This window comes from Oncorhynchus gorbuscha, linkage group LG09, assembly GCF_021184085.1.
Source record: "Oncorhynchus gorbuscha isolate QuinsamMale2020 ecotype Even-year linkage group LG09, OgorEven_v1.0, whole genome shotgun sequence".
NCBI lineage: Eukaryota > Metazoa > Chordata > Actinopteri > Salmoniformes > Salmonidae > Oncorhynchus > Oncorhynchus gorbuscha.
In genome coordinates, this window is record NC_060181.1 from 38,328,168 (window position 1) to 38,356,022 (window position 27,855).

Below are 27,855 nucleotides of genomic sequence, written 5' to 3' on the forward strand. Positions count from 1 at the left end.
TTGGAATTTAGCGTGGTAGAAAGTGGCTTTAGCAGCAGAGACAGAGGAGGAAAATGTAGAGAGGAGGGAGTGAAAGGATGCCAGGTCCGCAGGGAGGCGAGTTTTCCTCCATTTCCGCTCGGCTGCCCGGAGCCCTGTTCTGTGAGCTCGCAATGAGTCATCGAGCCACGGAGCGGGAGGGGAGGACCGAGCCGGCCTGGAGGATAGGGGACATAGAGAGTCAAGGGATGCAGAGAGGGAGGAGAGGAGGGTTGAGGAGGCAGAATCAGGAGATAGGTGGGAGAAGGTTTGAGCGGAGGGAAGAGATGATAGGATGGAAGAGGAGAGAGTAGCGGGGGAGAGAGAGCGAAGGTTGGGACGGCGCGATACCATCCGAGTAGGGGCAGTGTGGGAGGTGTTGGATGAGAGCGAGAGGGAAAAGGATACAAGGCAGTGGTCGGAGACTTGGAGGGGAGTTGCAGTGAGGTTTTTCTAACCACCGCGTTTCTACATCTGCATTGCTTGCTGTTTGGGGTTTTAGGCGTGGTTTCTGTATATGCCCTTTATGACATCTGCTTATGTAAAAAAAAAAGTTTTTATATATACATTTGATTGGTGTGGAGCTTAAATGTGTTGCTTCATACAACCACCCCGTTGAATATTTGTCTTATTACGGCCTTAGACGCAGTGACCGGGGTAGCATGGTTACATATATAGCATGGTAGCATGGTTACATATATACGTAGCATGGTTACATATATATATTTGGCCATTGGATGTTATAACCAAACAGCAGAAGATAGTATTCTGCATAATCATTATATCTGTTTTCAACTCAAAATGTAGGATAATAATGAACAACATTTTGGATTTATTGTAGTAAGGTTATCAATATGTACGTCATTTGTCTTGGCTGATCTGATTTAAGGGAATCAATTGCTGTACATAATATCACTGTTTTATTGTTTTATTCTAGGAACTATTTCCACATCTAATAGGGGGGGGGGGTATTTTCCAACAATACCTTTTTGTATTAATAGACAATTTTATATGAGTCTTACAGGATTCGAGGCAAGTCATACAGTTCACGATCATTTAGATTAGAAAATATGTGATAGCGAGTGCGCTGGCTCCATGTCCTGCCAGCTCCAACAGGGCAGTGTAACAGGACGGGACGCGGCACTCCCTCTCGACTTCCGGCCCCTTTCTTTACGGTAGAGAAACCCCGTTGATTTTCTTTCCTCAGCCAATCAAGATTGGGTTTCCAAAGTCCTTGACCAATCATTAGCGCAAACTTCGGGTTGGCCACTGTCCAGACTTTTACATTTGTTGTCCCGCCTTACTCAAAGGTGGCATCCACATATTTCACAGTGGTGAGTGTGTCAACAGCGTCCACATAACAGCACTTCAATTTATTATCTTGTATTTTCTATTACTACACGCTTACAGAATGAGGGAAATTGTACACATTCAGGCCGGGCAGTGCGGTAACCAGATTGGGGCCAAGGTAAGAATCTTAAAAACTTAAACGAACAATGTCTAGGCTTACATTTGGGAATTAATTTAAAAAATGCATTGTAAAGACTATTTGTTGCTTCTCAAAAAGTTGTATTCTAGGCTATGGGTATTTTAAGTTTTTAAAAATCCACTTAGCCTAAATGTTGAACATTCAATGCAGTATATTCCGTTATGGTCTCTTTTTCTAACATGAGGCCATTTAAAGTTCTCAATGGATGAAGAGTGCCGGAATTAATATGCCTTTTGTTGTCTTCTTTTCAGTCCAGTTGTTAAGCTTCTACGTCGTTTTTGTTTCTTTATGGGATATACATTTATCTTTTGCCAATGTAAACTAGTCTTAGAAGAAAGCATAACTGGAAAAACGCTGACAGTTATTTTATTATGGTAAGATATCCCCGGGACCATTGAGACGTGATTTCGCTGGGCGTCTGTCTGCTTTTTCTGCCACGCTCATTGTTTCGTGTCTGGAATAGCCTTTTCTTCAATAGACTACGAAAAAGAGATGTCTAAAATGAAGACTTTAAAACACAGATGAAAAAACAACTAGACATTTATACACAAGACACTTAGTCCTAAAGTTATGACACGGTAGAAAAACTATAGCTTCACAAAGGCTAGTTCACCCTCCACGGTTTACAGATGTTGACGCGCAAAGATGGCATTTTCGAGACTTTTTTTTTGGTGGTTTGACAAGTTTACATTTCCTATACTTTTAGTCTCAGTAGACTATGTGTATTCCCTTGCATTACACATTTAGTTAAGTAGGCTATGTCTCTAGATAGCCTCCTATAATAATATTGAGTCATCTTTAGGCTGTGGCACGAGTCAAACTTTAAACATAACTTGTAAAAGAGTAATGGGCTTTTTACAACAAAAACGCATGCCCTTTTGCGCATTGACACGTCGCATCTTGGCTGAGTACGCATAATAGACCAGTAAAATAAACCATTATTAACGCGATGGTGATTTAAAGAGAATAGCGGGGACACTACATCTGTCTTATTGGGGCTGAATCAACGTCCTTTAATTTAAGGGGAAAAGGGGGAAAGTTGCTGAACCAGGCAAGGGAGAGATTAATGATCGGGCTCCCGAGTGGCGCAGCGGTCTAAGGCACAACATCTCAGTGCAAGAGGCGTCACTACAGTCCCTAGTTCGAATCCAGTCTGTATCACATCCGGCTGAGATTGTAAGTTCCATAGGGCGGCGCACAATTGGTCCAGCGTCGTTCAGGTTTGGCCGGGATAGGCCGTGATTGTAAATACGATTTTTTTTTTTTGTAACTGACTTGCCTCGTTAAATAATAAATATAAAACGCCAACAACTGTGAAGGGGACTTCTGTGGAGGGATATGAGCAGGCTGTGGACTATGAGAGCACATGACATCGTTTAAATGACTCGTGATAAGGAGTCGAGTACACACTTAAGTGTAGCCTATATGTTTTTATCCACAACTTTAGTTATTTTTACACAACACCATTTGGCAACACAAGCCATGACCAGTGGGCCAGTGAAACGTCATCAACATAATGTAATATCCACAAGGCCTCAATAACTCTCTTTAAATATGCTGTCTATAGCAAATAGCTACATAAGTCTATTCAGGCCTACCCTTTGTGGTGAATGGAATTCTGATGGGAAACGGAGTGTGTCAATAGGCTAACTTGGTAGCCCTAACTTGTTGATGTGTTAAATGCGAATGTGTATTACCAGACAGCACGGTGAACAAGAATGGGCCATTTCACTAATATTTCTTGATATTCAGAGGGGTTCAAGAATAGATGGTAAAGTGGGTTGAAAGCTCAAAGAGGTGTTTCATATAAAACAAGGTTCTCGCTCTCTCTATTTCAGATTAGGGTCAATTGAGTTCGCATCAATCTGTCCCAGTGGGCTAATTCCTCTGGGATGGTTCCACTTTGCCCGCTCACGTGGTAGCCTACAGAGTATTGCTTCTCTCTCTCTTTCTCTTGTTCAGCCATTTATAACACGTCTTCATGGACGGTAGATATTCTATATAGAGTATAGAGTTGTTTTAAGCAGCTCTTTACGCCCATCTCTTGAGCTGGTCTTCCACTCCAAGGCTAGATGTTTCTCCACATTACTCCAATCCCTTGATTGGCTCTCCCAGGTCATAAAAGTGACATCAGTAGTAGTGACACGACCATGCGCGCATGGAGGTGTGCAGGCATCACATGAACACTCATGCATCTACACACACTTCTCAGACTTCGCAATACCACACACACACCATAGGTTTGCAGTGTGACTGCGAAGCTGAACTAACGAATACAACGAGCACACCACAACTGTCATTGCGCTGTGCGTTGCACAAGGGGGCGGGGGGACGACGACTCTGTAGCCTAGCTTGAAAAGCACCAATTCAGCTATAGAAATGTGATTTTGAACGTGCTGCTCAATGCCTTGTGACTACGAAGGCAATTATTTCTTGGATTTGCCTCTATACTCCCTGAGAGAATTCTCAGGGAGTGTTTTTCTCCACCTGTGGTAGTTGGGATGTCAGGAGCACACATCTGTGCCAGGATAGACAACCCAACTGGATAACATTTAGAATAGTTTGGGAATTATGTTGTGTATTGAATATCCATATGGTATATGATTCAACTTAACATAATAGAGTGTATTGCATGATGTTTTGTATGTTATGTGTTGTAGAGGATACCTTGTATGGTATAGGGTCTTGTTCCCCTTTACAGCAATAGTCATTTTTTCATGACATTTCTAATGTAATAATATAGTAACAACAATAACCAAATGTACTACCACTTGCTCAGCTTCCCAACCACTTGACCTCACACCACCCCACATTCTGTTGGTAGTTCAGCCACTGAGCGCAACCTGCATTTTAGCAGCGCTGGCCTGTGTCAATTCAAGCCTCTCGGTTGACATGTCTCGACCTCTTTAGTTCTGGGAGGTGATCAGCGATGAACATGGCATCGACCCCACAGGCACCTACCATGGAGACAGTGACCTGCAGCTGGACAGGATCAGTGTCTACTACAACGAGGCTTCAGGTATCACATCTCTGCCCTCTACAGTTAAATCACTTTTCAACAGAAGAACATCTTTTGGTGCAAACATACATGTGCATATATGCATTTATTCTATTGAAATTGAGATTAATTTCAATTCTATCCATAATGTAACATACCCTGGGTGAACATCTCAATGTGGCAGGGGATACTGGATAGGGTCACACAATTCGTGGACTAGTGGTGGTGTACAGGACGTGGTGTATTTTGTCCTCCCCCTGGTGGACAGACAGGAGCTCCTCTCCCCTTGACATCAAATAACCCATTGTTCCCTGCAGTATTGAGCTGGTGTGTGTCTCTCTATCGTTGTCTCTCATGGAGGTGGCAAGTATGTACCCAGAGCGGTCTTAGTGGACCTGGAGCCCGGCACCATGGACTCTGTCAGATCCGGACCGTTCGGGCAGATCTTCAGACCAGACAACTTTGTGTTTGGTAAGGAACTAGAGGGGTTTGGGTTTAGCACTGCTTGGACATTGAAGGGACATATCACTTTTAGTTGGCACATAGGATAATGAAACACGAGGAAAAAAGTCATTATGAAACAGTCCTGTCATTTCAGGTGTTTGAGGTCTTTATGTCCCTCCTTTCCTCTGATGTTTCTAGGTCAGAGCGGTGCAGGAAACAACTGGGCAAAGGGCCACTACACTGAGGGAGCAGAGCTGGTGGACTCAGTCCTGGATGTGGTGAGGAAAGAAGCTGAGAGCTGTGACTGCCTCCAGGGCTTCCAGCTCACCCACTCCCTGGGTGGGGGCACTGGCTCGGGCATGGGCACCCTGCTCATCAGCAAGATCCGTGAAGAGTACCCCGACCGCATCATGAACACCTTCAGCGTGGTGCCCTCCCCTAAAGTGTCAGACACCGTGGTGGAGCCCTACAATGCCACCCTGTCAGTCCACCAGCTAGTGGAGAACACAGACGAGACCTTCTGCATTGACAACGAGGCTCTCTACGACATCTGCTTCCGGACCCTCAAACTCACCACGCCGACTTACGGAGACCTCAACCACCTGGTGTCGGCCACCATGAGCGGAGTCACCACTTGCCTGCGTTTCCCCGGTCAGCTCAACGCCGACCTCCGTAAACTGGCCGTCAACATGGTGCCTTTCCCCCGTCTCCACTTCTTCATCCCCGGCTTCGCACCCCTCACCAGCAGGGGGAGCCAGCAGTACCGTGCCCTCACCGTGCCTGAGCTCACTCAGCAAGTGTTCGACGCCAAGAACATGATGGCCGCATGTGACCCGCGCCACGGTCGCTACCTCACTGTCGCCGCTGTCTTCCGTGGCCGCATGTCCATGAAGGAGGTGGACGAGCAGATGCTCAACGTCCAGAACAAGAACAGCAGCTACTTCGTTGAATGGATCCCCAACAACGTCAAGACCGCCGTCTGCGACATTCCTCCAAGAGGCCTCAAAATGGCCGTCACCTTCATCGGCAACAGCACGGCCATCCAGGAGCTGTTCAAGCGTATCTCTGAGCAGTTCACCGCCATGTTCCGCCGCAAGGCCTTCCTCCATTGGTACACCGGAGAGGGCATGGACGAGATGGAGTTCACTGAGGCAGAGAGCAACATGAACGACCTGGTGTCTGAGTACCAGCAGTACCAGGACGCCACCGCCGAGGAGGAAGGTGAGTTTGAGGAAGAGGCTGAGGAGGACGCTTAAAGACGGAGTGAAGCAACACGACCGAGGAGGAAGAATGACGAAAAGTCCTACAAAAAGTCTGAAAAATGTCAAAATACCACAAAAAGTGAAAAACAAGAAAAGTACGAAATGAAAACCTGAGGAATAGTATACGTAGCTGAGAAGAGGAGGAGCCCAATTGCACACCCATAAATGGAGGATCATATCTGAAAATGACCTGGAACACAATATGGAGAGGTCTAGGAATTGAATTCCATTAGACAATAGCAAGGTTTTGAAACAAGATTTTCTGAAAGAACCTCAGCAAATGTGTGTGTGTGTGTACAGAACATTTTAGTAAATGTTTACACATTGAACTAATTTTCAAATAGAAACCATTGTTATTTTAGGTCAAGCCAGTTCGTCTATATGTCCAAACCCTGCTATAGTGTCAGGTATTGTTGACATCTGTACTGCACTATGAAGGACTGAAACTGCAACCTTCTTGCATGTTTAAAAACAAAAAAAAAGTATTATAATTGTTTTGATCCTTGAGAAAGTGAAAATCAAGGTGCCTCCGGGGAGAAATAAAAAGGCATTTTTAGAAAACCTCTCTCTGTTGTTATTATTGGAAGGAAAATATTGCTATTAGTGTGGTATAATGAAGCAAAAATACACTCACAAAGGAATCTATAAGAAACACTGTAACACCGTTGCATTGGAACATTTTGAAAATCAGGTTAATAGAAACAAATAATAAATCAATAAACTGTTGGGTGTGAATATGAATAAGCACTTGAAAACAACAAACAACCCCAAATGCTCTTCCAAAAACATTGCTACCTTGTCCATCACTAGATTAGAATATGTGGATTCCCCCTGCCTGGATCTGTGATGGAGCCCAAAAAAGGCATACGCAGTGACAGACGAATCAGATTGCATTTGTCACGTCATACTTCTTAAACAACAGGTATGGAATTGGAGTATCCCTTGGCTCCAATGATGCTAGTACAAACAGTTCACCACCAGCAGGGAAAGAACTTAGGGGGGGGAGAGTCAAAGCAGATAAAAGAAAAACTAATTAGGTTGTGAATGGAAGGCCATTTTGAATTTGTTTAATTCGTCAGTCACCACTGTAACTAACCTACCTATGCGTGAGATATTGTAGCCTACAGGATATCTAAAGTTGTAAAATTATATTTATATATATATATAATATTCAATGTGTTGGTACTTTCCTGGAATAAATGTGTTATATTTGTTATTTCATCAAACATCAAGGCAAACAAAATGTGAAGTCATAATATGATATCATAATCCCACATGAATATGAGTGGCGGCATTCCAGAGCCGACCTTCCGGATTCTAACGAAATGGCACGAGCTCCACCGATCATTAACAGACCACAAACCGACAGCTACCGAAACTCTCCAGATAATCCCGATTCGTAACACCATTGAAGTCCCGTTCTTTGACGGGTTGGGGTGAGGGAGAGGGGGAAGATATTAAGAAGAAAAAAACAACATTTTGTAGAAAACCTTACTTTCTGTACTCCGTAAATCGCATTTGCTGTTTTCGGATCCAAGCCTGTCTGAAAGGTAATTACCAGCAATTATGATGCATCTATATCTACTCAGTTCTACTGGTTTTTTTATTTCACCGAGAAATGTATGGGTTAAATTTTGCAGTTTTTTCGTTTGCTGGCAGGTTATCTGGTTGTTTTTTATGCATGTCTAACAGCTATATCTAATATGGGTCATTTAGGGCGTGATACCGGTAATGCAGCAGAGACGGGTAGGAGGACAGTAATTACCGTCATCTTCACCTACAAAACATAAAATCTCATGATTATTTTACATGTAAAGTATAGCACTTCCCATAAACAAAGGCTAATAATAGAACATTTGAAACGGGGACAATGGCACCAGGCAGCATTTCATAGGCTATTTATGCTATTTCGAAAGCTTAAACGGCGTCTCTGCACCTTCAGATTCTAGCCTATATCCTTACAATAAACACCAGAACAGACAATATGAGGAGGGTTCGTTTTTTCTAGGCTATTCTTCTCCCCATCAAAGGTGCAGTTTATTATAGGTCTGGGAATAAAAAAGACAAATCATAAGCCTATTACATTTGATCCACCCTCCCCCTCAATCGTTTATGTAATTGATGAACGAATGGTAAGTAGTTGAATGTGAAATTGGTTATTCTTCAATATTTGTTTGACGTCCTGCCCAATGCGTTCATGCGTGGACACCCTGCCAAGACACCCAATCGTTAGGCTACGTAATTAATGGGAACGACAGATGGCACATTTTGCATAGTCGCTAAGTAAGTGTTTGGTCTGGTCACATACTCAATGTACTGAAGAGAGAATACAGGTTTTTCAATGGCACTTGGTCTCGTGCGAACGGGTGAACGGGGGACGCGAGAAAGGGAGCCTTAGTGCGCGTGTGATGCGCGCAAAAAAGAGAGTGCGAGCGTAGCCAAAATCCACATGGATGACAGAAATCGTAGCTGGAACGAGAAGGGGTCTCCCCAGGCCTTCCAAATTCCTCAGTGCAGTATATTCCTCATCGTTACCAAAGCTGTGTTTTATCATGTTGGGACAACCCATGCAGCGAAGCGTGACACGCCCTTGTCGCACCACGGGTGTACAGACTGCACAATGTTTTACCGCCGAGCGATAGAAGAAGAAGAGAAAAAGATGCCGCGCGCGCGGGTATGTGCGGAAGAGCGACACGGGATGTCAAACTGAAGAGATACAGTTGAAGTCGGAAGTTTACATACACTTTGGTTGGAGTCATTAAAACTAGTCTTTCAACCAATCCACACATTTCTTGTAAACAAACTATAGTTTTGGCAAGTCGGTTAGAACATCTACTTTGTGCACGACACAAGTCATTTTTCCAACAATTGTTTACAGACAGATTATTTCACTTATAATTCACCATATCACAGTTCCAGTGGGTCAGAAGTTTACATACACGAAGTTGACTGTGCCTTTAAACAGCTTCGAAAATTCCAGAAAATGATGTCATGGCTTTAGAAGCTTCTGATAGGCTAATTGACATAATTTGAGTCAATTGGAGGTGTACCTGTAGATGTATTTCAAGGCCTACCTTCAATCTCAGTGCCTCTTTGCTTGACATCATGGGAAAATCAAAAGAACTCAGCCAAGACCTCAGAAAGAAAATTGTAGACTTCCACAAGTCTGGTTCATCCTTGGGAGCTATTTCCAAACATCTGAAGGTACCACTTTCATCTGTACAAACAATAGTACGCAAGTATAAACACCAAGGGACCAGGCAGCCGTCATACTGCTCAGGAAGGAGAAGTGTTCTGTCTCCTAGAGATTAACATACTTTAGTGCAAAAAGTGCAAATCAATCCCAGAACAACAGCAAAAGACCTTGTGAAGATGCTGGAGGTAACAGGTACAAAAGTATCTATATCCACAGTAAAATGAGTCCTATATCAACATAACATGAAAGGCCGCTCAGCAAGGAAGAAGCCACTGCTCCAAAAGCGCCATAAAAAAGCCAGACTACGGTTCGCAACTGCACATGGGGACAAATATTGTACTTTTTTAAAGAAATGTCCACTGGTCTGATGAAACAAAATAGAACTGTTTGGCCATAATGACCATCGTTATGTTTGGAGGAAAAAGGGGGAGGCTTGCAAGCCGAAGAACACTATCCCAACCGTGAAGCACGGGTGTGGCAGCATCATGCTGTGGAGGTGCTTTGCTGCAGGAGGGACTGGTGCACTTCACAAAATAGATGGCATCATGAGGGGGGGGAAAATTATGTGGATATATTGAAGCAACATCTCAAGACATCAGTCAGGAAGTTAAAGCTTGGTCGCAAATGGGTCTTCCAAATGGACAATGACCCCAAGCATACTTCCAAAGTTGTGGCAAAATGGCTTAAGGACAACAAAGTCAAGGTATTGGAGTGGCCATCACAAAGCCCTGACCTCAATCCCATAGAACATTTGTGGGCAGAACTGAAAAAACGTGTGTGAGCAAGGAGGCCTACAAACCTGACTCAGTTACACCAGCTCTGTCAGGAGGAATGGGCCAAAATTCACCCAACTTATTGTGGGAAGCTTGTGGAAGGCTACCCGAAAAGTTTGAAAGGGTTCTTTTGAGAACCATTTGAGAACCTTTTGGGGTTCATTTCATTTCTGAACTACTTCCCCTCACCTATTATTATTATTATTAACAATAATAATATGCATAACAATAACAACAATAACACAATATTTGAATTGTCAGTGTTAATTATGATTTTAGAGTTAAGGGAGAGACCCAAGTCCAATGGGTATATCCTCTGGCGTGTTGATGTTAATGTGTTGATGTTCTCCGTATCCATATCCAGAATGATTTTGCAGTGCATGGGGATCGAACATGTTTCCTGTTATATTCATCAGAGTTGTAGGGAGGGTGAAGTCTGTGAATCCAAAAAAAGAGTAATTATACAGGTGATTAACAAAACATGCATACGACAGTATTCATACCTTGGTTTTTGTGGTAGATGGATGTGAATGAAAAAACTTTTTGATAATGGTTTGCAAACATATACCATGTCCATAATGTAGAGGCCTATGGGATATTTAATGAAGAGGTAAGGGAGGAAGCTGGTGCATGTGATCTGCATAACATACCAATACCAAATTACATACCTTTATGTGCCTCCTCCTCTATATACCCGAAGACACAGACACAAAAGTGAGCAGTTCAGTCATCTGCACCCAATACAGCTAGCAGTCAACATATTGTTATAGCCCACATATTCTTACCTCTTTGTTGATTGATATCCATTGAATTGTGTCCTTTTTCTGTTTTAGAAAGATTTGCACAAATATGAAAAGATAGATGGTATTATCATAAAACAATATGAATTTAGATCATACAGACCGTACCTTAAATTGAGTACGTGTGCCTGCTGTCCTTTCAACCTTGAATCCAAATGTTTCATCTGGGCTGTTAGGTTCCTGCAATAACCCCCACCAACTAAGGAGGTTCCTCAATGAACCCCACCTCCTCATTTGGGCCATTTTTAATCCCAAGAACCCTAAGGTTCTTCAAAGAACTTTGAGGATCTTAGAAGAACCCTTGCTGAACCCCTAGTTTTTAGTGTACTAAATACAACCCATTGGAAACCCATTGCCTTTTCAGCCTGTGTCCCGAATATGAGATGCAAATAGACAGTTCTGTAATTTCTTAATTTATGCCACTGAAAGAGGCAATGATTATTAAACAGCACTCTGTGTTCTTTCATGGTTGTACACCAGGATCCTTGGAGCCACTTAGATCCTCCCCCTCTCCTACTCCCCATCTCCTGTCGCTGTAGGCAGAATGGTGGCTCAAGCCTAGGCTCATGTCCACTCTAGTCTAATAGTGGTCAGCCTCATCACACAAAAGAGCTGACTAATGCCCTGAGGAACTACACACCACTCCTGTTAATTAACCTCAGGAAATTATGTCATTACCATGGCAGACTCCCAGTTACAGTAGAATTGACTAGGAGTAGATTATTACATTTGAGCTCTGCATGTCCAGATTTAAACTATTCCCTATTATGTTTTGTTAATCTTCATACTGTATCTCTACAATTTAGTTTGAAATGTATTTGTATACAGTGCATGCATGTACAATAATTAAATCCATATTAAGATAAGGAATATCCTGCTGTAAAAAAATTAATGTATTATGTGTTTTCAGAGATTCAATCAAGATGAAAACAATTGGTGTTGCCGTGTTTGGAGCCGTGTTCTGCACTGGTAAGCATATTGGCGGATTAGTCACTAGTGATTTAGGTTGAGAGGCTGAAAGAGCATAAAGAATGTTTGACACAGTCACATGATTATATCAGATTTGATTCAAATGAGTACAAAATGGTTCGTTCGAGTCATTTATTATCTGCTCCTTGTTTTATTTTTTTCCCCTCACTAATTTATGGAGGGTTTGATGTTGACAGCAGTTCTAATTTTGCAGTGAGAATGTAGGCCGTTTACATTGCAAACGTTTTGTGATATTTGCCAGGTTTAGTAGTTTCTCATCCAGTAGTACAAATGATTTCTAACTTCTTGAAGGATCTTTGTAAACATTGACAAAGAACGTAAAGAAATGCTCAAATAAACCTATCTTTTACTTTACAGTTCTGACTGCATCCCTGAAAGGTAAAGTCACGCGTGATCTACTGATTCTTTTCAGGGACTGTCAAAACCTGAAGATGAAGTATGAATACCATCAGTAACTTTACCCTGATTCTGACATATTGTTCCTTAAACTCTGCACACCCTTGTCAATCTCTACCTCTTTTACATTCTCTCTCTTCAGTCAAAGAAGAACACAAGATTGCTTTTTTCGGCGAGGATGTGCACATCCCACTCCCCTCCCTAGTCAGCACTGATGTTCTGTTCAAGCCCGCCTCCAACCGCACCGCCGAGGTGGTCCTGATGAGGGACGGGCGGGTGGTGGGCCACCGGGCCCAGCTCAACTCCCTCAAGCACCTCATCCTGGAGGATGTGGGGGAGGAGAACGAGGGCATGTACGTGATCAAGAACACAGAGGCCCCTGCCGATGTCAAACACATCATCCTCATCGTCAGGGGTACTGTTCTTCTTCTTGCTGCACAGTTCATTCATCTTCAGCTCTTCTAATTCTTCAAAATTTTCTTCTCAACGTTGCAAATCGACTTGCTTCTATACTTCTTAAAACCACTATTTATCTAACACACTCACTATCTAAGGTTGTATCCTAACTCTGCGCCAACTGTGTAACCCTCAGAGGCAGCCGTCAATCGAAATTAATGTTTCTTTGTATTATTGACGTAGTTGCATTTGGTCTGCAATCGATTACGATCATTGTTCTGATCCGAATGCAAATGTATAGGAAGAAAATACTCCCAAAGAGCCCTGAGTGATAGTGCTGTTGTGTGCTCTCTGGCAGATTGCGCGCTGGAGCAGGTGGTCAAGTACGGTGAGACATACCACATCCCACTCAGTGACATCTTGGGCCCTATCACCCTGGAGTTCAGGTCCAGTCAAGCTCAGGCCAATCAGACCACGGAGCCCCCTGCAGTGGTATTGCTCAACCAGACTTCCACCCCCCCAGAGGAGTACAAGGGTCGTCTGAGTGTGTCCGAGAAAAGGGTGACTCTAGGCATGGTGCGGGGGACAGACGAGGGAAGCTTCACCGTACTGGACCGCGATGGGAAAGTCAGGAGGAGGTCATGCCTGAACGTGAAAGGTGAGATGAGGAAGACCGTAGTCCGAGAGGCAGTGGTCAATGTCAGAGGGAGATAATGCTTGATCTAGGGGGTTTGAAATTGTGGTTAGTGGTGTGGGTAAAATAGGATTGACAAAGCTTGAAGACACAAGTCAAAATAAGAGCAACCAGAATTATTTGACAACCTTTTCTCTTTCCACTTTGTTCCAAAGAGCACCAGAACTTCGTCCCCCTATCATATGGCAGTACTTTGAAGATCAACCTGTTTGTGGACCACACCAAAGTCAACCTCATGTACACTCCAGACTGGGACCGGAAGGACCGGGTCATACTAGAGCAAGGAGAGCTGGTGGTGCCGTTGGACCCTTCACTGGACGGCAGGCTGACTGTAGAAGGCTCCGTGTGCATTCTGGAGAGGGTCCGGGTTAGTGACATGGGGCTCTTCAGAGTGACAGACCTGTTGGGGTTCCCTGTGACCAACATCTACCTGGAGGTGGAAGGTAAACCGTGGGTCAGGGAGGAGACTAGGGCTTTAACATATAGATCCATCTATCACCTCTATTAATGGTCCTTCCTTTCCCTTTCTTCTTCTTGTCATCAAATCAAATCAAATCAAATGTATTTATATAGCCCTTCGTACATCAGCTGATATCTCAAAGTGCTGTACAGAAACCCAGCCTAAAACCCCAAACAGCAAACAATGCAGGTGTAAAAGCACGGTGGCTAGGAAAAACTCCCTAGAAAGGCCAAAACCTAGGAAGAAACCTAGAGAGGAACAGGGCTATGTGGGGTGGCCAGTCCTCTTCTGGCTGTGCCGGGTAGAGATTATAACAGAACATGACCAAGATGTTCAAATGTTCATAAATTACCAGCATGGTCAAATAATAATAAGGCAGAACAGTTGAAACTGGAGCAGCAGCACAGTCAGGTGGACTGGGGACAGCAAGGAGCCATCATGTCAGGTAGTCCTGGGGCACGGTCCTAGGGCTCAGGTCCTCCGAGAGAGAGAAAGAAAGAGAGAATTAGAGAGAGCATATGTGGGGTGGCCAGTCCTCTTCTGGCTGTGCCGGGTGGAGATTATAACAGAACGTGGCCAAGATGTTCAAATGTTCATAAATGACCAGCATGGTTGAATAATAGTAAGGCAGAACAGTTGAAACTGGAGCAGGAGCATGGCCAGGTGGACTGGGGACAGCAAGGAGTCCTCATGTCAGGTAGTCCTGGGACATGGTCCTAGGGCCCAGGCCAGTTGAAACTGGAGCAGCAGCATGGCCAGGTGGACTGGGGACAGCAAGGAGTCATCATGTCAGGTAGTCCTGGGGCATGGTCCTAGGGCTCAGGTCCTCCGAGAGAGAGAAAGAAAGAGAGAAGGAGAGAATTAGAGAACGCACACTTAGATTCACACAGGACACCTGAATAGGACAGGAGAAGTACTCCAGATAAACAAACTGACCCTAGCCCCCCGACACATAAACTACTGCAGCATAAATACTGGAGGCTGAGACAGGAGGGGTCAGGAGACACTGTGGCCCCATCCGAGGACACCCCGGACAGGGCCAAACAGGAAGGATATAACCCCACCCACTTTGCCAAAGCACAGCCCCCACACCACTAGAGGGAAATCTTCAACCACCAACTTACCATCCTGAGACAAGGCCGAGTATAGCCCACAAAGATCTCCGACACGGTACAACCTAAGGGGGGAACCCAGACAGGCCGACCACAACAGTGAATCAACCCACCCAGGTGACGCACCCCCCAGGGACGGCACGAGAGAGCCCCAGCAAGCCAGTGACTCAGCCCCGTAACAGGGTTAGAGGCAAAGAATCCCAGTGAAAAGAGGGGAACCGGCCAGGCAGAGACAGCAAGGGCGGTTCGTTGCTCCAGAGCCTTTCCGTTCACCTTCCCACTCCTGGGCCAGACTACACTCAATCATATGACCCACTGAAGAGATGAGTCTTCAGTAAAGACTTAAAGGTTGAGACCGAGTTTGCGTCTCTGACATGGGTAGGCAGACCGTTCCATAAAAATTGAGCTCTATAGGAGAAAGCCCTGCCTCCAGCTGTTTGCTTAGAAATTCTAGGGACAATTAGGAGGCCTGCGTCTTGTGACCGTAGCGTACGTGTAGGTATGTACGGCAGGACCAAATCAGAGAGGTAGGTAGGAGCAAGCCCATGTAATGCTTTGTAGGTTAGCAGTAAAACCTTGAAATCAGCCCTTGCTTTGACAGGAAGCCAGTGTAGAGAGGCTAGCACTGGAGTAATATGATCAAATTTTTTGGTTCTAGTCAGGATTCTAGCAGCCGTATTTAGCACTAACTGAAGTTTATTTAGTGCTTTATCCGGGTAGCCGGAAAATAGAGCATTGCAGTAGTCTAACCTAGAAGTGACAAAAGCATGGATTAATTTTTCTGCATCATTTTTGGACAGAAAGTTTCTGATTTTTGCAATGTTACGTAGATGGAAAAAGCTGTCCTCGAAATGGTCTTGATATGTTCTTCAAAAGAGAGATCAGGGTCCAGAGTAACGCCGAGGTCCTTCACAGTTTTATTTGAGACGACTGTACAACCATTAAGATTAATTGTCAGATTCAACAGAAGATCTCTTTGTTTCTTGGGACCTAGAACAAGCATCTCTGTTTTGTCCGAGTTTAATAGTAGAAAGTTTGCAGCCATCCACTTCCTTATGTCTGAAACACATGCTTCTAGCGAGGGCAATTTTGGGGCTTCACCATGTTTCATTGAAATGTACAGCTGTGTGTCATCCGCATAGCAGTGAAAGTTTACATTATGTTTTCGAATAACATCCCCAAGAGGTAAAATATATAGTGAAAACAATAGTGGTCCTAAAACAGAACCTTGAGGAACACCGAAATGTACAGTTGATTTGTCAGAGGACAAACCATTCACAGAGACAAACTGATATCTTTCCGACAGATAAGACCTAAACCAGGCCAGAACATGTCCGTGTAGACCAATTTGGGTTTCCAATCTCTCCAAAAGAATGTGGTGATCGATGGTATCAAAAGCAGCACTAAGGTCTAGGAGCACGAGGACAGATGCAGAGCCTCGGTCCGATGCCATCAAAATGTCATTTACCACCTTCACAAGTGCCGTCTCAGTGCTATGATGGGGTCTAAAACCAGACTGAAGCATTTCGTATACATTGTTTGTCTTCAGGAAGGCAGTGAGTTGCTGCGCAACAGCCTTCTCTAAAATCTTTGAGAGGAATGGAAGATTCGATATAGGCCGATAGTTTTTTATATTTTCTGGGTCAAGGTTTGGCTTTTTCAAGAGAGGCTTTATTACTGCCACTTTTAGTGAGTTTGGTACACATCCAGTGGATAGAGAGCCGTTTATTATGTTCAACATAGGAGGGCCAAGCACAGGAAGCAGCTCTTTCAGTAGTTTAGTTGGAATAGGGTCCAGTATACAGCTTGAAGGTTTAGAGGCCATGATTATTTTCATCATTGTGTCAAGAGATATAGTACTAAAACACTTGAGCGTCTCTCTTGATCCTAGGTCCTGGCAGAGTTGTGCAGACTCAGGACAACTGAGGTTTGGAGGAATACGCAGGTTTAAAGAGGAGTCCGTAATTTGCTTTCTAATAATCATAATCTTTTCCTCAAAGAAGTTCATGAATTTATCACTGCTAAAGTGCAAGTCATCCTCTCTTGGGGAATGCTGCTTTTTAGTTAGCTTTGCCACAGTATCAAAAAGGAATTTCGGATTGTTCTTATTTTCCTCAATTAAGTTAGAAAAATAGGACGATCGAGCAGCAGTAAGGGCTCTTCGGTACTGCACGGTACCGTCCTTCCAAGCTAGTCGGAAGACTTCCAGTTTGGTGTGGCGCCATTTCCGTTCCAATTTTCTGGAAGCTTGCTTCAGAGCTCGGGTATTTTCTGTGTACCAGGGAGCTAGTTTCTTATGAGACATTTTTTTAGTTTTTAGGGGTGCAACTGCATCTAGGGTATTGCGCAAGGTTAAATTGAGATCCTCAGTTAGGTGGTTAACGGATTTTTGTCCTCTGGCGTCCTTGGGTAGGCAGAGGGAGTCTGGAAGGGCATCAAGGAATCTTTGTGTTGTCTGTGAATTTATAGCACGACTTTTGATGTTCCTTGGTTGGGGTCTGAGCAGATTATTTGTTGCAATTGCAAACGTAATAAAATGGTGGTCCGATAGTCCAGGATTATGAGGAAAAACATTAAGATCCACAACATTTATTCCATGGGACAAAACTAGGTCCAGCGTATGACTGTGAGAGTGAGTGGGTCCAGAGACATGTTGGACAAAACCCACTGAGTCGATGATGGCTCCAAAAGCCTTTTGGAGTGGGTCTGTGGACTTTTCCATGTGAATATTAAAGTCACCAAAGATTAGAATATTATCTGCAATGACTACAAGGTCTGATAGGAATTCAGGGAACTCAGCGATGGCACTGTATATTTCACTCTCTTGTTTTGATGTTGTAACGCTCCACATTCGCCTCTTATCCATCTTTCCTCTTTTCTTTGTGTTCCTTTCTGCCTGCTTGTCTTTCTCCTATCTTCCTTATCATATTCCTGTCCATCCTCTACCCTTATGTCTTTCCTTTCTCCATCCTCTCTCTCTCTTCTTTCCTCTCTCTTTTAGCCTATAAGTTACCCACGCTGTATGTTGCAATCCTCTCCTTACTGGGCTTCCTGGTCCTCCTCTTGCTGGTGTGTCTGCTCTCCTGCCTGATAAATGTGCGCCGTCGGGCGGAGAAGGCGCGGCAAATTGCCCTCATCGCCCAGCAGGCGGGCAAGGGGGATGGAGATGCATTCGTCAAGGTAACTCACCCTAACGCCTCCTCAACGGGGGGGGGGGAAACATTAAGACACCATGATCCAACCCCTGTACTATAGTTAAACAGCATCTGCTTTATCATATATGTATGCTATTCTCACGTCGAAACACTTAATTTACTAACAATTATCGGCCGTTTTTATGTATTTTGGAACCCTGTTACTATGATTCCAGGCCTAATATACTCGTAGACCATCACACACTGCGACAATGGCTTAATATGATGCCAAAATGATAATGCCATATTCCTATTACACAAGTCACAGATTGCAAAGTGATTGTAAGATAAATAATGGTGATGGTAAGACCTCTTAAAGGGATAGTGAGACATTTTACAGAATGACCTATTGGCTTCCTTACCCTGTATGCAGTCTATGGACAAGGTATGACAGCAATGCATGCTTTTGTTTTGTTTACCTGGCCACTGTTTCAACTGCCAAACCTTTAGCATCAGTGGCACAAACCCAATGCAGGTCAATGGGAACAACATGAGTATTTTCCGCTCTCCATGTCCAATCCATCCTAAAGTATCTTAAAATTGGTTTTGAAAATGAATGTAGTTACTGAGAGATGATTTGGACATGAAATGGGAAAATTGTAACGTTGTACCCATTGACTTGCATTGGATTTGTGCCACAAATGCTAAAAAGTTCAATCAAACCAAAGCATGGGTTGCTGTCATACCTTGTCCATAGACTGCTTACAGGGCAAAGTAACCCGTACGGAATTTTGTCAAATGTTGCACTATCCTTTTAAGTATGGTCAACGAAAGATGCCAGTGTACATCTAACTTTATTTATGTGTGTTTGTGTGTACCTTTGCCTGTCCCGCTCTCTTTTCCTCCAGCAGTGTGCGTTCCTGTGTTCGTCCTTAGTCCTGACCTATAAACCTCAGATAATTAGCTTTAATTAGACTTCAGGTCCTAATTTACTTTGATTAATTTGCCGGAATTCACCAAGGAACGAAACCGGTCTGTCGGCTTCCTGCATGTGTGGTGCTTTGAATCACACAAAATGAGATCACCCATATATCATCAGTCATCCCTCTCTCCATATGGCAGATTCCATCATAGTTGTAATTTCAAGTGTTTTGTCTGCAGCCCACAATGTTGCCATTGTCCACCAGTCATCTTAATCTCAATCTCAATTGGTCCACACAATAGATGTCGGCCTAATTACAAATTGGGGGGAAAATCTAGTTAACGTTTTGCCTTTGCGTTACGTTTCTCCCTCTTAAAGGAGCCTCCGACGGAGCCTCTGCTTGGTGAGAGAACTGTGTTCTGGCTTCATTCCGTAGTGTTAAGTGGATGAATCTGTATTGGTGTTTGTACTAACGCTCAGGGGATGGTCATAGCGTCACTATGCTGTGTGGGCCTCCTACCACCGTCAGTGATTATTTGTCTGTGCCATCCATTCCTCACCCCTCCCTCCTTTCGCTAATCTCCAAACGGACAAATAACTGCAGCAGTTACTTATTCATGATAACTGCAGTCCTAGCCTCAGTGCAAATAAGCATACAGATGCAGCCGTCCAATACGATTCAGCTATTTTCAAGCACACATGCACATATATTGTTGTTGGAGGCGGAGTTACAAGGTAAACATGTATTTATGTGTATGTGTGAGTATGTGCTGATGTGTGTGTGTGTGTGTGTGTGTATTTGCTGTGCGTTTGTCTAAAATCGGGGCAGTAGCGATTAACATATTAATTGGGATGGTGATACTGGACTAGATCTACCACTTGTTTTCTTGATTATATGCTGTGGTACGTTGTGAATTGCAGGATTTTTACACGTAGTTAGTAGCACACATACAGTACATGCAGAGTACACAGACATAATGTGGGATTAGGCTGTATAGTACACTGGATTAAGTTGCCACCTGGACTAAGATTATCACAGCCGTACACTCTGGTATAATAGCAATTAGTGTTCTCTAGTATTGGAATACTGTGGAGTGAGTGTATAGACCTACACATTAATTACTGCATCAAGAGAATTGTGCATTGGATGGGTTTCCTGGACACAGATTACTCCTGGTCTAAAATGTATGCTCAATGGAGAATCTCTGTTGAGGGTGATTTTTAGTCCAGTTACTGTCTTAATCTGGGTTTGGGAAGCCGGGCCAATTCAAGCACTGTAGTAATTATTCAATGTTCGAGGCACTGTACATCCATGTAAGATCTTATTCTTGATTACAATTATTATTATTTAAATATTTTTTTTTTGGGGGGGGGGGGTATATTGCTTAATCAGCTACTAGCCCAACAGAATTTGTGTCAAAGGTGTGCCGTTTCTATGTTTGTTCGTCTTTGTCTGTGTCTATGTGTGTGTCGGTGTCATTTCTGTACACCTGATGTTATACATTTTTGTGTTTGAGCGTGGTGTACCGTATATAATTGACATGTGTTGAATATATTGTGACATGATGCGAGGGGCCTCTACTGTTCTAATCCCCCTGTAAGGTGTTCCCTCTGGAGTTTCAGACAAAACTATTCAAATGCAGCGAGGCTTCATGTCCCACTTCATTATGGATTTAGCCAGAGATTTCTGGAGACTAAGCGACAAACCTGGACAGCTTGTCTGATTGGCTTTGTGGTCGCAACAGCAGTTTCCGGCGTGTTCCGACATGTAAATCGATTGATCTACCTCGATCTCTCTCCTGACACACTCTAGTATGCGATTCCCTGTCCCTCAAGAATGATGGTTCCCTGAAGCCTTTTCCTCTAAACTTCCAGGGTGTTATTTCCGAGCCAACAACTCCAGTCTCTCAATGTGTCACTATATATACACCCGATGATCTTATAAATCCATATAAGAGCTTCGCGTGCAGTACATGTGCTTTTTGTGTGCCAACTCCTATTTACCCGTATGTATTCGTTATGACTCACAGCGTACATGGTGAAGTGAACCTGTGATTGCTACTGTAATGTGCTTTGCCGCGGCTTCCTGCTAAAATACTACCCTCGTGTGTTGTCATCGGTAGGTTGTTCAAGAGGCCTATACACGGTTCGCTGAGGAATCCACTTTGACGTCTACGTGGGACAACAGCAATGCTACAGAGAGCACGGAGGTCACCATTAAGGTAAGCAGGGCTCGGGGACACATAATGTGGTGGGAAGTGGTCTACCGGTGAGCATGTTAAAGTGCAAGAGGAAAACACATCCCACAATTATAATTGCAAATGTTTTAACTGTAGATGAACAAACAGAAATGCTGGGGTAATGTTTCTATAAGAGGCTGAAAATAACCCGTCTCCACGCCAAGCAGTACCTAGACTACATTTGCAGACACACACGAAATGAATTATTCATGTTCCACGTTACTTTCCTCCCACAGGGTCTGGAGGTAGGCAAAGCAGGTCGCTACCACACTCTCTCCTCGGACAAGAACTTCCTGGAGATGAGCGACTCGGGGGTAGAGTTCAACTCCTCCACCCTCCCGTTGGACAGCGAATGTGAGACGGACGTGCCCCAGACCTTCACCTCCCACAAGCTGCTCCTCAACAACTCTGACAGTGTGGCCGCCACCATCATCCCCGAGGGAGACCAGAGTGCCAACCAGACCCCCGACTCGGCCATGAGCCCCAGCTACGTGACCCAGGCCCGGTCTGAGGCCGACGCCGATGAAGAAGACCTGATGGGTGTCACCACGCCAGAAAGGGCATCCAGTGGCGCCGAGCTGTCTGCAGCACTTGAGGCAGCCGATAAAGCTATCAGCCCGTCAGTTCCCAATGCCACTGCAGAGAGCACCACCACCTGAGCGCAAACCACCGGACACCCTGACAATCTTTACTCTTCAGCCTCAATTACCCCCCACCCCCCCACGCAGACATAACCCAAATCCTGATCACTGCTTTTATAAACTAAAACTACACAAAAATGCTTGGTGTAAAAATTGCCAGTCTAAATGCACTCGACTTAATCCCTAAAGAAAAAATACAAGACCCTCGCTCATTAGAATACATTAATTCTGTGCATACAGGAAATGCATGTGTAACGGAGTTAAGAACGTACCGTAAGCTCACTCCACAGCTAGCTTGAAATGTCGAGGATGGAGCGTTCCAATTGATACCTTTTGGGAGGCTCAGCACTTTGGAATGTTGTCACGCAGGGCTGTCAGGTGTGTTGCGAAGCAGATGATCACTGGTTCGAGCCCAGTATGGGGCAGTCGGACAGTGGGGGAAGCTAAGCTGTTAGCAGCAGACTGACCCCTGTTACACATGCATTTAAATTAGACTTAAAAGCCAGGATTTAGCCTTAGCTGGCCCAAGAGGCAATTTATATTATTGATGACTGCATAGTGCATGCATGCCTCTTTGGCCTAAGACCAGAGACAGAGATAATATCTAAGATAACTTGGTGGACTAAGGGAAAAGGCATTATGATGATTCATGAAAATACATTAAGATTACCATGCCCAAAAGGAATGAGCGCACACTGATATCTGAGTAACTTTTTTATACCCCTGTAAAAATGAATCCCAGAATTCTTCTAATGACAAAAATGTAAACATTTTTGACAGAGCGAAAATATATTTGATCTATATTTCTTATTAGCATTGAATGCTCTTACCACCAGTACTGTATGTGGGGACATAGACATAGCAGCTGTATGTGGGGACATAGACATAGCAGCTGTATGTGGGGACAGAGACATAGCAGCTGTATGTGGGGACAGAGACATAGCAGCTGTATGTGGGGACATAGACATAGCAGCTGTATGTGGGGACAGAGACATAGCAGCTGTATGTGGGGACAGAGACATAGCAGCTGTATGTGGGGACAGAGACATAGCAGCTGTATGTGGGGACAGAGACATAGCAGCTGTATGTGGGGACATAGACATAGCAACTGTATGTGGGGACAAAGACATAGCAGCTGTATGTGGGGACATAGACATAGCAGCTGTATGTGGGGACAGAGACATAGCAGCTGTATGTGGGGACAGAGACATAGCAACTGTATGTGGGGACATAGACATAGCAGCTGTATGTGGGGACAGAGACATAGCAGCTGTATGTGGGGACAGAGACATATCAGCTGTATGTGGGGACAGAGACATAGCAGCTGTATGTGGGGACATAGACATAGCAGCTGTATGTGGGGACAGAGACATAGCAGCTGTATGTGGGGACAGAGACATAGCAGCTGTATGTGGGGACAGAGACATAGCAGCTGTATGTGGGGACAGAGACATAGCAGCTGTATGTGGGGACAGAGACATAGCAGCTGTATGTGGGGACAGAGACATAGCAGCTGTATGTGGGGACAGAGACATAGCAGCTGTATGTGGGGACAGAGACATAGCAGCTGTATGTGGGGAAATAGACATAGCAGCTGTATGTGGGGACATAGACATAGCAGCTGTATGTGGGGACATAGACATAGCAGCTGTATGTGGGGACATAGACATAGCAGCAAAATATATGACATATGGTAATAGACCAAATTCATTCTACAAATAACATTGTAATACTAGATTAACAAGACCAATAAAGACAACTTTATTTTTTAATAAATCTCGGTAAAATAAATGCTTCTGACAAACATAAACCCAGAGTATCTGACATAGGCCTATACCGCTACAATTTCATTACATCCAGAGAGACACTATTAACAGAAAGTACAGGCATGGCATTAGGCTTTGGCACCAACTCAGAGAAAGCGCTTGTCTCAGCATATAGCCTCTATAGAATAGCAGAGTTGGAGAGCTAAAACCCCCAAGATCTTCTTACAACATTCTTGCTAACCGACACAAGCTAGTAGATTGAATAACACCATGCTATGCAAGAAAGCTAGTAGTGTCCCTGAGCATGTAACAAGGTGTCCAATCTCTGCCACTTTTGATGACATAATCCCAGCACAGTAAATGTTTACTACATCCCTCATCTTGCAAAACAAATGACCTGGAACTAATACAACAGGAACTTCACATCAGGTCATTCTAAACCCCTCCACATCACGTTTCTCATTAGAACCCCAGCCACTGCAGAACAAGCCTTGGAACAGAGACTTCTAGAACTTCTCTGACAGATGGGACATGACAATGATCCCTTTGGAAGGGACCTGAACGTTTGGATCGCTGCCCTTTAATAAAGGCAAGTAAGTAAGGCAGACCTATGGAGAAGGAATTACATGCATGATGTCCTTTTTCATTCCTATTTTCCCTGACCCCATGGCCCTGTTCGGCAAAAGGAACTGAATGCTGAATTCATAAATGCTAACAATTAAGCCAACTTACTTTCCTGACAGACTGAAAACACTGCTTAGTGAGTGAGACTGGAGCGCCAACAAAGCCAGCAAGTTATTAAGATTCAATGTATTTTGCTGCTGCATTCATCACTGTCTTTATGGGGGAAGGTTTTTACGCATTCTCTTTTAACACAATATACATTGCCAGAGTCACTTATTTGAACCACACATCCCACCCAGAACCTCTAAACGAATAACAGTAGCTGCCTCATCTCAATTCAGTGCAGCATCTTTTGCAAACGCGTCGTATTCCGGATAGGCGAGGATGAATGACTAGACTACAACGAAGAGGCAAAGTCACAATGCAAACATAGAACATCATTCTTATCCAGCACCGTGATTGCTGAACTTCTTCAATTTCGTGATGATTGTATTGTCTTAAGTTCTATTCGAGTTGTAACCCAGATCTATATCAATCTGTTCGGTCTGAAGAGGAAAAACACAGAACCGTTCACTGACCATTCAGATAACACCAGTCCATTTGCTGCAAATATACATTACAAAGACATCCACCCTCAGTCCATTTGCTTCAGAAACAGTATATTATTACATCCATTACAACATCTGACGAACCATTCCACTAAGGCCTCCCATTGTTTTCAACTCTAGTCCAATCAGGTACTGCATATTATTAACGAAGGCATTCTGTATGTCGATAATAGGTGGGTGTATAGCTGACCATGTTAAAAATGTCAAAGCAGAGGTAATGAAGGGGTGTAACAGTCCCAGGCATTCTGGGACATGGCGTAGTTGTTGGTGGGGGACAGCATCTGCTAGCAATATCGCTGCCTCGTGTTGTAACCGATTTAGGATGTCCGTGAGAGGAACTCAAGAGAGTAAGTCAAATATGATTGGTGTCAGAAAGAAAAAGCACAAATATAATTACATGAGAAAAAGTCCCTGTGTAACAAAAATGTTTTGAAATGTTTTTGTTTTTTATTGCAGCTGTTGTAAATAATAATACCTGCAAAATACAAGTATAATTCTACTTTGCTTTTTTGTTTAAAATGAAGGTTTAATTGTTTTTAATGCAACATAAGAATACTGGACAGCATAAATATCTTATGTATAAATGAATCATATATGATGTAGCTACTTGATCGTTGATATTCTATCGGCTATTATCTTGGTTTTGTGGAGTATTACAATTTTATAGATGTGTGTTAAATTGGTGCTGAATTTGCACTGATTAGATTAGGATGGATAACAACGTTGACTAAAGACAATGTAAAAGCCACCTAATCTTTAAAGCTATCCCTTCCATATCAGGTAACAAGCTACTGAATCCATTGTCTGGGGAGGTATATTTGACCCATTCCTATTTTAGCTAATTGATTTCTGATTGAATCTTGAGCAATATCCGTGCTGTAGCACCAAAATTATTATTATATTTTATAACTGTGTAAAAAAAAGTACATCTACAATTCATACACACATATACTATACCTTACAAACATTACCCAAAGCTCACTTTCAAGCACCCTTGTATATAGCCTAGATATATTGCATGTGCATCGCCAATACTGTTTCTTACTGCAAAGTTATGCAACATGTTATATCCCTGAATTGCGTCTTTTATCCTTTCACTAAGTTCACAGTAGATAGATACTGATACGCATAATATATGAGATGCCTTAGACTGAGAAGACGTAATAGCAGTAAAATGCTCCCTTTCTCTTCCGCTCTCTGTTGCATCACATATCATCTACCTATCACGCGATAGTATCAGCACCTGAGAATGTTTTTGGAAAAATGCTTGACGCGCTTGAACATTTCGTCAGAACTCGTAGTGTCACGACTATAACTAATATTTTTGTTCTTCTTATGCAGATAACTGCTGTCATAGCTGTAGTATTCCCAAGAGCTACTGCTGCATGCTGACCTGTATATTGCCTGTGAGACAGCAGGAATACTGCACTATTTAAATTGCACTGTAGGCCCTATCCTGTTGGTGTCCGTTCATGCAGTCAATGAGGTATTCTCAAATGTCAATATTACTATGGCTAAGACTGGAATAATGTACACCTCGACCCGCAAAAGCCATGACAAAATCAGCTCTGCAATTTTCAAGTGTACCAGTTTCTTTCTTTCTTTTTAGGTTCATTGGAATGGGTAGTGTATTACTATGATGTGACAACGTAGGAAAGGTTTGTCTTGAGAAAACATAAAGAATAAAGGGAGAAAACGTGCCGGAATGCTAGAAAGAGAGGTCAAGTTTTTTGTAGACCTGCATTAAATTCTATTTTCTTAATATTGATGTCAGCCTACATGGTATGCAAGCAAATGGTCACCCAGGGGGGAGAGTAAGTCTTGGGGTGACTTTATGCTATATACAGGAAAAGAATGTGTGATTTTGGTGACAAAGTTTGACCATTCATTATTGAGCCTACCATGTATGTGCATCCTTTAAACAAGACTCAGTAGTATTTAGTATTCAGCAATATATGTCCAGTTTACCTACTTCAGGGTTGAGTTCACTAGCCCGAAGTACATAGTTGAAATCAGCTGAATGTTTTTTATCTACCTGGCAGGTTTATTTCAGATCCCTTGGTGGGAAAATGTCAGATATATTCAGGAAAACTGCTTCTGCAAATTAAACGATGCGTGCTAACCTTGGTTGTTATTATTGCATTTGATTGTTTTGTTTCATTTAAAATGAATGACTTTCCAAACTTGTCTGTTAGGTTTAAGTCCAGAATTCTTACTGTTGGTTCCCTAGCTATATTATCATTGACTTTTATAATACTTCGCTATCATGTAGAAACAACTATGCCCTTGTATGCTATAATTAACAATTTATCAAATGTAATACTTTTGGCATCATGCACAGAATTTTTTTTCTATGTTGTTTTTTTCTGTAATGAATGAGCAATGTCCATTAAAGGATTTTGAAGAGATAGCGATGGAAAAGGATGCCATTATTGTGTCTTGTGTCAGTGCCTTGTCTGCAATATATTCTTCCAATATAAGAAACAAAAATATTAAGCTGAGGTAAACTCACTAGGGAACCTTCTTGGTGTAGCAGGATTGGGAAAGTAATTTCCATAATGAAGTCAAATTCTGGAAGTGAATCGAGTGTCCTCCTGTAATGTGCAGACATATGGCTTCCTCCTGTAATGTGCAGACATATGGCTTCCTCCTGTAATGTGCAGACATATGGCCTTACTGCAGGTGTAGCTACAGATTGTTACACCAGATGATGTGATATAAGCAAATATTTTTGTTGTCCATTATTGGACGTTACAGGTTTGCCTACATACAAAACTATACCAACAATTTTTCGATTAACCTGCATTTGGCGATACTGTCTTCATTTTCGATGCAGGAAAACAGGTATCTTATAAATGTCAGTGTCCAGTTGCAGGTGGTTCTGCAAACACC

General features: G+C 43.3%; 2 protein-coding genes across 3 annotated transcripts; both read left to right on the forward strand.

Annotated features, from left to right (window-relative positions):
* Nucleotides 1–1,309: 1,309 nt before the first annotated feature.
* On the forward strand, nt 1,310–6,776 carry LOC124043544 (tubulin beta chain). Of its 2 annotated transcripts, none has more exons than XM_046362232.1 (4): nt 1,310–1,486; nt 4,418–4,526; nt 4,863–4,976; nt 5,148–6,776. In XM_046362232.1, exons 1-4 carry the CDS (start codon nt 1,430–1,432, stop codon nt 6,203–6,205), a joined length of 1,338 nt encoding a protein of 445 aa, XP_046218188.1. In that variant the 5' UTR covers nt 1,310–1,429; the 3' UTR covers nt 6,206–6,776. The 2 variants fall into 2 exon arrangements, with proteins under 2 accessions (XP_046218188.1, XP_046218189.1); XM_046362233.1 differs by having other exon boundaries at nt 1,311–1,486; nt 4,866–4,976.
* An 848-nt stretch (nt 6,777–7,624) lies between these two features.
* Nucleotides 7,625–27,367, forward strand: LOC124043543. Its single transcript, XM_046362231.1, has 9 exons — nt 7,625–7,761; nt 11,891–11,949; nt 12,328–12,348; nt 12,509–12,781; nt 13,121–13,420; nt 13,612–13,899; nt 18,030–18,208; nt 21,208–21,306; nt 21,561–27,367. The coding sequence occupies exons 2-9, from the start codon at nt 11,904–11,906 to the stop codon at nt 21,981–21,983; spliced, it is 1,629 nt and encodes a 542-aa protein (XP_046218187.1). The 5' UTR covers nt 7,625–7,761; nt 11,891–11,903; the 3' UTR covers nt 21,984–27,367.
* Nucleotides 27,368–27,855: the final 488 nt, after the last annotated feature.